This window comes from Myotis lucifugus, unplaced genomic scaffold, assembly GCF_000147115.1.
Source record: "Myotis lucifugus unplaced genomic scaffold, Myoluc2.0 scaffold_247, whole genome shotgun sequence".
Lineage (NCBI taxonomy): Eukaryota > Metazoa > Chordata > Mammalia > Chiroptera > Vespertilionidae > Myotis > Myotis lucifugus.
This window is the reverse complement of record NW_005871295.1, coordinates 1,610,789-1,621,273: the sequence shown is the minus strand read 5'-3', so window position 1 is coordinate 1,621,273 and position 10,485 is coordinate 1,610,789. Positions and strand designations below refer to the sequence as shown.

The window sequence follows — 10,485 nt, the reverse complement described above, 5'->3', positions numbered from 1 at the left end:
TCTCGTGACTTGTTCTCTGCCCCTGGGGCTTTCCCACCCGGGGACCTTATCAACCTCTAGGCCTAGGGCGTGACTTTGCCCGGTGCCTTTATGGCCACTGCTGCTCTGCAGGAGTCACCAGCTCCACTTTGTAGGTGAGAGGACAAGGGACAAAGAGGTTAAGAAAGGCCCAAGGACAAGCACCTTGACCGGTTTGTAGACAGAGGTTTCAGTTTCCTTGGTTTGTTTCTTAGCAGCACAGCCGGTTTTTCTAAAGCTTCCCAATACAGATTCCAGGATCCCCACTGTCTCCAGCCAGCAACAGGGGTCTGTTAGTTGGAGGGAGGAAGGGCCCGGAGGCAGCTTCCCCTACTCCCCTGCGTCAGCACCTGGAAGCCCCCATCGGAAGCCCCCATCGGAAGCCCCCATCGGAAGCCCCCATCGGAAGCCCCCATTGGAAGCCCCCATCGGAAGCAGGGGGACACAGTTTGAGAACCACAGCCCAGGCTCCTGCCTGGGAGCTCTTTGCTGCCCCAGGGCTGCCTTTGTCCTGACAGCTTGGGTCCCCCTCCGCACTCTCTACTGAGCCCCTAACACAAGGCCCTGCACTGGGAAGGCCCCAGCTGGTGCTTATGAGCACCTCATCCTCTGCACCCGATCAATCGTCTGGGCAGCTGTGACAGGCTTTATTGTGACTTAGGTGAGTGAGCTTGGGCAAGTCACCTGACCTCTGCATGACAGTTTCTTTCCTTGCATGGAGCTTCTGACTCTACCAACCTCACAGGTTTAGGAGTAAAATAGGACCCTACCAAAGCAAGAGTGCAGAAAGCAAATGAGGTCCTTATTCATGTAACCCTGGGACTGAACTTAGCAGTAGCTTCTGCTCACCTCTGCAAGTTAGCAGCCAGCCTGATGGTCTCCTAGGTCTCTACCCACAGGACTGTGCCAGGAGCGTGGCTTTGCTTGGTGTCCCTCGCTGAGAGGTGTGGCCTGGACTTGCCTCTGGAAGCCTCCCTTTGCACCTGGTGCGGGGTGTCTCCACTGCCCCGTTCAGTTCCCCAGCATCGGCTGTCATGAGCTGTCTTGCTTTGCTTACCTCCCCAAGGGGTGTGTAACCCGGGCTGCTTTGACATACACTGGCTGGTGGGAGACCTGGGTTTAAAGGCAGATTCAGGTGGAAGTGACAGTGGTGGCAAACTTGACCGTTCACTTATCCCATGGCTCTTCTTGCACACCCAGTGTGCCGGGTACTGGGGACATAGTAGTTTCTCACGGGCAGGTAGATAATATGTAATACAAGTCAGAAGGGAATGGATAACTTGTGATCAGAACGGTGGAGAAAACAGATGCCTAATGGGAAGTTTCAGGAGGGGACCCGGTAGGCAGAAAAGACGTGTCTGACATTTTTGATGAGTGGAGAAAGGGGGCAACTGGAGCAGATCCTTTCAGGTGGAGGGGCCAATAGGTCTGAGGGAAGAAAGTGCTGGGCGTGGCCTAGGCCTGGAAGGAGAGCTGCTGTGCCTGAGTGAGGTGGCCAGGGGGAGACCACCAGGGCGAAGCTGGAGAGGGAGACAGGGCGGATCTGCAGCGCAGGGGGCTGGGTAAGGAATGTAGCCTGAAGTGTTTCTTTTGCTTCCTGGGCTGGTGGTTGGGAATGGCACCTGGGTGGTGTCTGAGGGCTGTGAGATAAGGGACACCTCACTGGGTACCTGGCTCAGCTTGTCAGAAGAGGTTGTAGGGGTGGGGGGCGGACACCTGTGCCGAAACCAGAGGCTAAAGAAGAGCCTCAGTGGCTCCACACCCCCTCCCCCCACCCTCCAGAAGCTGCTAGAACAGAAAGTCTGGTTGGCAAGTCCAGGGAGGGGCTGAGCAAGACTGAAGGGCAAGGTGCAAACATCACCGTCAGTACTGAGGAAACAAGTTAATGGAACGGCGGCCGGGGCAGAATGTGGAAAGTGCAGAACCGGCGGGTGGGGGTTAGGAGGAACCTGGGCCTGTACTGGGGAAGTCCTGGCGAGAGAGGAAACGGCCGTGGATTATGTTCCAGTGATTTTACAACCCTCAGCCTTCCAGGCAGTTTTCTTGTTTTGTTTATAAAGAAACCCAGGCCAGCTGCAAGCTCAAGGTCACACTAGCCAGGCCAGACAGGTTTTCCAAATTCAGAAGGGAGTAGGATTCGCCAGCCAATAGAATTTGGATTCCTTCCTCATGAAGATCATTGAAGAAAAGTCAGGGAACCCTTCAGGCCTGGTAAATGACTTGTCAGTGCGTGTAGGTCTCAGATGGAGAACGGGGAACAGGGAGAAGGGGGAAAGGTCCCCCAAGAAGGAGGAGCTGGGCAGGAGGCTGAGTAAGGGCCATATTCCAGGCTTCGTGGGGGACGGAGCAGAAGTCATGGCTGTGGGAAGTGGAGGCGTGTTCAGGGTCTTCCCTGCACAGGTTGGAGGGGTGGCGGGGCCCTCCCTGACATGCCACCTCTGTGTATCTTCCAGGCCCAGAGGCTGCTGGGCCAACGGAGGCCCCGCCGGTCCTTCTTCGAATCCTTCATCCGGACCCTCATCATCGTGTGTGCGGCACTGGCCATGGTCCTCTCCTCTGTCTCCGTCTGTGACGGTCACTGGCTCCTGGCTGGGGACCGCCTCTTCGGGCTATGGCACTTCTGCACCAGCTCCAACCAGACTGGGCCACACTGCCTCAGAGACCTGAGTCGGGCCCGCGTGCCAGGGCTGGCTGAGGGCATGGTCCTGGCCCGCAGCATGGGCGCCTTGGCCGTGGTGGCCGCCATTTTTGGCCTGGAGCTCCTCATGGTGTCTCAGGTGTGCGAGGACCTCCACTCACGGCGCAAGTGGGCCCTGGGCTGCGTCCTCCTCCTCATCTCATTTGTCCTCTCCTCTGTGGGGCTCCTGAGCTTTGTGATCCTCCTCAGGAACCAGGTCACGCTCACCGGCTTCACCCTGATGTTCTGGTGCCAGTTCACTGCCTCCTTCCTCCTCTTCTTGAACGCCATCAGCGGCCTTCACATCAACAGCATCAGCCATCCCTGGGGCCAGCTGAGGGAATTTTAGGCCCTCCTCCAAGGACATCGGGTTCCACAACAAAGTGGTCAAGACGTGACTTCTGGTGGGGGTAGGGGTGGGACAATGACCTTGGAACTGCTGCCTCTTACCCAGTAACCTTTGGGGGCTCAGCCAGAAATGGCCCAGGGCCCTGTGCCCAGGGCCAGAGGCCAGGAGCGTGCCTCCATGCCACCAACTGCACAGTGTAGCCAAGTTACTAGCACGTAGATTGTAGGACACATTGTAAAATCCTTTTCTTGAATCCTCCTTCCCAGGACGGGAATCGATTTGGAAGCAGCTCAGGTAACTGGTGCCTGGGCTGGCTGCGCAGCCACGTGCTGTTCCCACCTGCTTCCCGGCGCTGTGCTGGGAGACCAGCTGCAGGGTCCCTGGGGCCTCCGCGGTGGCTAAGAGTGGATCGCCTTCCAGCTAAGGGTGTCCAGCCGAGCCTAGGACTTCCTTCCACCAACTCAGGGGACCTCTGGGCACGCCTCTCTGCTTTAGCTTTGGTCATGCCAGGGAGGCAGAATTTAGGATTTCTTGCACCTGGTAGTTTTTCAAACCATTTTACTTGATTTGACCCCTGCCCTTTGGGGAACCCTGTAATCCCTGTATAACCCCCTGCTTCCAGCAGCTGGCTGTCTCTGTTGGGGGCTCTGCCTGTGGGATTCCTGCCTGACCTCTTTGAGAAGAGTTTAGAGCAAGCCTTCCAGAAAAGTCCACCTGACTTCTAATGCGCAGCGCTCCCTGAGGCAAGTGTGCGTGCCCAGCTTTGGTGAGGATCAGGCAGCCTGAGGTGCACCATCTCTGATCCCAGAACACATTCAGAGAGCAGCTGCTGGACCCTGGGTGATGGTTAAACTGAAGATGCTCGCAGGTGAAGGGGACCAGGAACCAGTGAAGATTTCCATCTCACCAGCAGATCAGTGTTTGGGGCATTAAACGGCCCCCTTTCCAGTGCCTTTGTGCCCTCAGCCCACCTCATTCCACCCCAGCCCTCCCGCTCTCCTACCGAATGAAGTCTGGCCTGCCCTGGCTCACTCTGCCTGCCACTGGGTGTATGAGTTTTGGTCACTCAGTTTCCCTTCCTGGGCTGGGCTGGGTGCTTGTACCTACCTCTTGTGTTTTTAAAAAACTTTTATTCCAAAATGCACAGTCTGTGGAAATGGCTCAAGAAAGGTATTGTGGGCCAATCGGTAATTGGAGGGCAGAGCTCGTCAACCGTGTAGGCTGGGTTCTTAGCCCTGGGAAGTGGGCACCTGGCCTTCACCAGGAGCAGTCTTCAAGGGGCAAAGGGTGACCTTGTCTCTGCAGAGGTGGGGGGCCAGGTCCCAAAGAGGGATAGCACTCACCCAGGGCCACCCAGAGCCGGGACTAGAGCTGGACCCCTCACCAGCAAGATGCTCTTTCTCTACAGTGGGGGGTGGGGTCTCCACTCTGTCCAGATGCATGGGCCAAAGAGCACTGGTAGTTTTTGTTTTGTAAAAGGGTTTAAATATTGAGCACTCTTTAATCCTCACAAGGCTGGCGGGGAGGGAGTGTTGGTATTCAAGGGAACTGAGATCCAGGGAGGAAAGGGTGGGACTAAAATCCCCAATGGGATGGGGAGACAGCCTTGGAGCTTGGGGACTTGAGACATAAAGCCCTGGACTGGCTTCTGCCCCCTCCTGGCCTAGTAGTTTGGGCAAGTCACAGGGCCTGGGTGAACCTGCTTCACTTCTATCAAATGGTATAATGCCCCCTCTCCTGCTCTCCCTGCCTTGGGGGCCCAGGATAACTGACTGACAGGGCAGTAAGGCGGAGGGATGCGTCAGACCATGTCAGGGCTACTAAAGGGGAGCTGGGTCCTGGGGCTGTCCTGGCCTCCCCTGGGACTTGCCCAGATTAATTCAGTCGTCTTGAAGGCTCTAGGAGAGTGGTTCTCAACCTTGGCTTCACATTAGAATCAGCTGGGAATCTTTTTAAAATCCTGATTTCTGGGCCTCATCCTCCGGAAATTCTGTTTCTTCGTTATGGGGTGGGGCCACAACATTAGTAACAAAAGAAACAGAATTTCCAGAGGATGAGGCCCAGAAATCCAGGATTTTAAAAAGATTCCCAGGTGATTCTAATGTGCAGCCAAGGTTGACAACCACTGCTCTAGGATGAGAGCTCCTGGACAGGTGAGGGGCAGGGAGGGTCCCCCTGGGGCCAAGGACCGTGATGTCTCATGTTTCCGGAGCTTCTAAGTTTGTCCCTGAAAATGAGCAGGGGACCAGGGAAGCCCCTCCTCCAGGAAGCAGTAGGGAGTTGACCAGAGCACCCTCCCTCACCTGTCTCAAGGACAAGGAGACCGACCACACCATATCTCACCTCAGTTCCCATTTATTTTCCTCCTCCCTTCTCAGACCCCTGAGCTGCTCTCCCCCCTCCCTGTCCCATGCTGCCCAGGTTCCTTCTGTTGAGTTCTGAGGGACTCTCACCCTCCAACCCAAGGCCTGGAGAAGAGGTCACTAGTCGCAGGAGAAAGCGTATGCTGCCTGGGGGGAGATGGACTGTCCCGAAGCAGTGTCCTGCTCTCTCAGGACCCAGCGTGGCCTATGTCCACGGTGGCCCTGCTCCGACCTCTCAGATGACGCTGGCCCTGCAGGTGCCCCGGCCCGGCTCCGAGGGGCTGGCCTTGGTGCCATGGGTGAGGCTGCTGGTGCCGATGCTAGAGGAGTTGCTGAGGGCCATGGGGCGCAGTGGAAGCTCACGCAGGTGCCACTGCCGCCACTTCTTCTGAACCTCCAGCTGCACCTGTCCCGGAGACCAGCCATCAGCCCAGGAGGGAACAGCAAGAAGGGCCCGGGGCCTAGAGTCCTGCTCACCCCCTGGGGCCTCGGCACGGTCCTGCCACTCCTGCCCAGGAGTCATGCCTCCCCACCTCCTGCAGGCCACTCGGATTGACCAGCTCCAACCCAATGTCCAGGGGGTACTGAGGGCCCTTCCCTGGGCACGATCACCTGCCATCTCACTACAAATGTCCTGAAGGGCTTGTCGTTGTCACACTAGCTCCAGGACACCAACATCCACATCATCCCACGGGACAACAGGACATGTTCCCAGGAAGCCACCCCAGCTCAGAGCTAATCTGAGGGCCAGAGAGCTGCTCTGGAAATTTCCCCCATGACCCCGCTGTAGCAGCCGAATCCTTGAGGCTGGGCTTGGTGGCTCATTCTGGGAAAACGTCAGAAGTTATCCCCATTAGTGTGTGGCGAGGCAGACAGATGGCCAGCAGTCACAGAAAGGCCTGACTTATGTGCCATGCCGTGTTCACGAGTGATTACCCAGCTTCTGTGTGCCAGGAACCTCATGTCCTGACCCAAATGCTGGGTAAGGGCACAGGCCTCAAGGTACGCGAGCAGGCCCCAAGGAGTCAGTGGCCACTGGGAGCCTTTGAGTTGGCAGAAGTGTCATTGGAGTTATTCATTTTACAGATGGGAAGAGTGAGGCTCAGAGTGGGCAGTGACAAGTCATCGTCCAGCCAGGAGCCCGGCTTCAGGGGGGTGCCTGCACTCTCCTCCATTTCCTGACTTTCCCAGGATAAGCATCTGCTGCAATGCTTGTTAAAAGCATTCCAGGCTCCAACCCAGGCCATTTTTGCTGACTGGAAACTGGGGGTAGGGCCCAGCAATTGTTTACCAAGCCTTCCAGGTGAGTCTGTTGCTCCCATAAAGTGACTCAGACTCTGTGAAGACAGGCCCAAGTCCGGACACCCCGGCCTGCCCTGCCCACACCCCACCACCCTTTCCAGGCAGCTCGCTCTGACCTGGAATCCAGTGACTGGGAGCCCCTCCAGGCGCTAGGCTGCCTGATCACTCACCTCCCCGTTGAGGAAGCAGTAGAGGACGGCCACCACCAGGCCCTGCGGAGGGACAGGGCAGCAGGGTTAGTGCCGGTGCCCAGCACTCGCCTCCCCCTAACCTCTTCCTCAGCTCTTCCATCACCAGCCCAGGGTCCCCCCCCCCCCCCCGCCCCCCAGCCCCAGGAGTGCTCCAGAGCCTTCTCACACCCTTCACCGCAGGGGGATGGGCTGCCTCTTCTGTCTGTGCTGCATCACCAGCACAGACAGCTCCTTGGGGCAAGGACAGGGTTCCTTTCATTTGTTGTCCCCAGTGTCTAGCGTAGACCTTGCACATGTGGTGTCAGTGACACTGAAGTAAGGGCTCTCACAGGGCATGGGGAAGGCCAGTCACCTGATTAGTCAGGTGGGCCACCTGGGAGAAGCAGGGGGTAGTGGCACCTGGAGGAGGGCTTGGGGCCATCCATGTGACACCCTGGGCCCTGAGTGGGCTCGAGTTCAAGACAAGCAGAGCCTTCCCAACCGGAACCGCCATCTTCCCATAATTCGCCAAAATAACTAACACAAAGGGAAAGAGAGGCCCTGCTACACGTTCTCTTAGAAAACACGAAGTTGCTCCTTGGGCCACATACATGCGAATCTACGAGAAAGGCGATGTTGCTGCCTTCAAGGGCACTGTTCAAAAAGGATGCCCCACGGATGTTCCCAGGGCAAACGGAAGGGTTGCAGTGTCACCCAGCAAGCGTGGGCATTGCAAACACACAAGGGCAAGATTCTTGCCAAGAGAATGAAAGCAGGAGTTGAGCATATCAAGCCTCCAAGAGGTGAGAGAGCTTCCTGAAACGTAAAGGAAAATGTTCAGAACTAGAAGGAAGCCAAACAGAAAGGTACCTGGGCTCAACTGAGGTAGCTGCTCCGCCCAGAGCAGCTCCTGGTGAGAACCAACACTTCGGAGCCTGGACTGCGGGAGCCCCCTACCTGGGAGCTCATGGCATGACAGGTGTAAAGAAACAAAAGACCTTTGTTCTGTTCAAAATGTTGTTTTCAATTGAGTAGAAGAGTGGTGTTCCTCCCCCAAAGAAATATTTAAAGGAAAAAAAGATAAGCTGGAGATGTTTAAACATGGCCAACTATTCAAACTGAAAAATAAATGTGCCGATATGTGGTCAGAATAAGCCTGTGTGCACGTCAGCCAGCCGTGGGTGTGACCTCCCCGCTAAAGGACAGGTGAATGCATCTCCTGGGGCAGGGGCCTTCGGGCCACATCCGATTCGTGTTCCCTAGTGTGGTGGGGGCCTGTGCCTCCTGCTATCAGGAGCTCCTGTTTGCCCAATGGTGCTCCCTGGGATCCGGGCATGGAGCCCTGCCAGGGTAGGGATTACAGCCTGGGATGCAGGATTTGAGCCTAATAGGTGTGCGGAGAACCATGAGCCATGAGCAAGGTCTCTGCAGTGCAAATTCCCTGCTCACCTCCTCAGGGACCCACCTTGGGCCACCCTGCTCTTCCTTACATTACAGGCTCCGCCCGAGGCCCAGGTGTCACAGCTCTGACCTCAGTGGCCAAGCCCTCTTCCCCAATTCCATCGAGGCCTGCCCTTAGCTACTTACTACATTGGAAAGGACCCCAAAGAGCAAGAAACCAGCCCGTCTATAGTGGGCTTAATCCCACGACTGCTCTGGGGTGTTGGCATTTAACAAGGCTTAGTGACAAAACTAGGAAGACTTGCTTTAGATTTTCAGGCATCAATGACTGCTGCCTAGAATGGGGACAACTTGGGGCTGGGGGGTGGTAAACACTTACCCAAAGCAGAAATTTTGCTGCACATTAGAACACCTGGGAGCCTGCTCAGGTTTTACTCTGCGCCCCAAATCTGAATGTCTGGGAGTGGGCCATCAGCAGCTTTGAACAATCCCCAGGTGGTCGGGGTGGGCATCACTTAGGAACCACTGCCAGGGGGCATGAAGGGCAGGCCGAGATAAGCAGCTTTGAGCACAGCTTGGCCTGCACAACTGTGGGCTTCTGGGTGCCAGGTGCTTCATTGAATCCTTGCCAAAGCTCTGGGAGGTGGGTGGGAGGATCCCCTTTGCAGGTGAGTGACCTGAGCCTCGGGGGTTCAGGCAAGATGAGAGCTGTGTGTGCTTGGCCCGGAGGGGGCGGTCAGGCTGCCGGCTGAGGCTGCTGCCCACCTCCCTGGGCCCAGGGTTGCCTGGCCTCACCTGTCTGGGCCCCAAAGATCCAGAGACACGTTTTCACAGGTGAGGGCAGGAGCCCTGGGCCAGGGAAAGTTAGATGTGCTCCAGGTACATATAAGGCAGGCCTTGCACAGCCAGCCACTGTGAGAAATTCTGCAGTCATTCAAAAGGGAGTCTTTAAAGACGTAATGACGTGGGGAATTGTTCATGATGGGCCTGGTAGAGAATTAAGCAAACAAGCAAGATACAAAAACACAGCTTGATCCCAGTTACAGGTGCCTGGGGGTTCACCTGTGTGTGTCTTCCTGCACAGAAAAGACACTGAGAAGTAAGCACCCACATCTCAACAGAGGTCATCTGTGGGTTCTGAGCTTATGAATGAATTTTTCTCTTTCAACTTTTCCTTACTTTCCAAATTTCCTCCAATAAGCAAGTATTATTTCTACAATTGGAAAGAGCGAATAAACTTTGGTTTTTAAAAACATTGACAGGGGTAATAGTATTGTGGTCCTGTGTGTGTTCTTTAAGTCCATCTTTTAGAAATAAATACTAAAATAATTACATTTGAAATAAAATGATGTCTTGGATTTGCTTAAGATGCTGGGGTGGGGGTGGGGGTGGAGGGAGTGGATGGGGCTGGGGATGAAACGGGATATGCCACTGGCAATGGCCATGTGGGGTTCACTATTTTCTTCACTTTTATATACATATTGGAGAAATTTTCCATAATACAAATTTAAAAAATATATGTTATATATAATATAAATGTATAATGCATGATACAATGATATATGTTTGTATATAAACAAAGGTTCTGTTAAAAAAACACACTCAAGATCCTTTTTCTTTGTAAGCATTTCTATGGAATGCAGGAAAATGCTCTTGGTTTTCTCTGGACAAGTCACTTCCCCAGAGAAGAACCTTTTCCTGGGTGTCCACAGCCCCAACTACAAGCCCCAGCGCCCAAGGGCAGGGAGTCCCTGTCCACACAGGGGGCCACCTGTGTCTGTGCTCTCAGAGAGGCCACTACCCCTCTCAGCTGGGTCAGGCCTTCCATCTGCCTGGACCTGGGAACCTTCCCGCCTCCCTCCGCCCCCGCCCCCCCCCCCCGGAGTGAATTTGCCGAAGGGCACAGGACCTAAGATCAGATGAGTTCTTTTAATAAGGCAGTCCCATAAAAAAGTGAACTTGGGCGGTAGGAAAGGATGAATCAGGAAAACATGATAGCACGGCTTTTTATGAGGAGAAAAAATGATCTGTTCCCCATTATTTATAACCTGTGCATTTCAGGGTGAAAAGAATTGAAAAATCAAGGAGTCAGGAAAAACCCACTTTAAACCCACATGCCTGCACATGCCTACTGGAAGGGATACTCATATAAGATATATAACATAAATGGGGCGACTGCCGGAGAAAGGAGGATTAAGAAAAAGA

At 54.9% G+C, this 10,485-nt stretch overlaps 2 protein-coding genes across 2 annotated transcripts in view; one reads left to right on the top strand and one right to left on the bottom strand.

Moving 5' to 3' along the window:
* Window positions 1-558: 558 nt before the first annotated feature.
* TMEM37 (transmembrane protein 37) lies at window positions 559-4,184 on the top strand. Its single transcript, XM_006098817.3, has 2 exons — window positions 559-679; window positions 2,472-4,184. The coding sequence occupies exon 2, from the start codon at window positions 2,562-2,564 to the stop codon at window positions 3,042-3,044; it is 483 nt and encodes a 160-aa protein (XP_006098879.1). The 5' UTR covers window positions 559-679; window positions 2,472-2,561; the 3' UTR covers window positions 3,045-4,184.
* A 1,257-nt stretch (window positions 4,185-5,441) lies between these two features.
* SCTR (secretin receptor) overlaps window positions 5,442-10,485 on the bottom strand; it is a 77,367-nt gene continuing 72,323 nt past the window's right edge. Inside the window, exons 12-13 of the mRNA XM_023762500.1 lie at window positions 6,880-6,921; window positions 5,442-5,813 (exon numbers count right to left, since the gene is read on the bottom strand). Of these exons, the coding sequence (XP_023618268.1) occupies window positions 5,643-5,813; window positions 6,880-6,921 (213 nt within the window). The 3' untranslated portion in view covers window positions 5,442-5,642. The remainder of the gene's footprint in view (window positions 5,814-6,879; window positions 6,922-10,485) is intronic.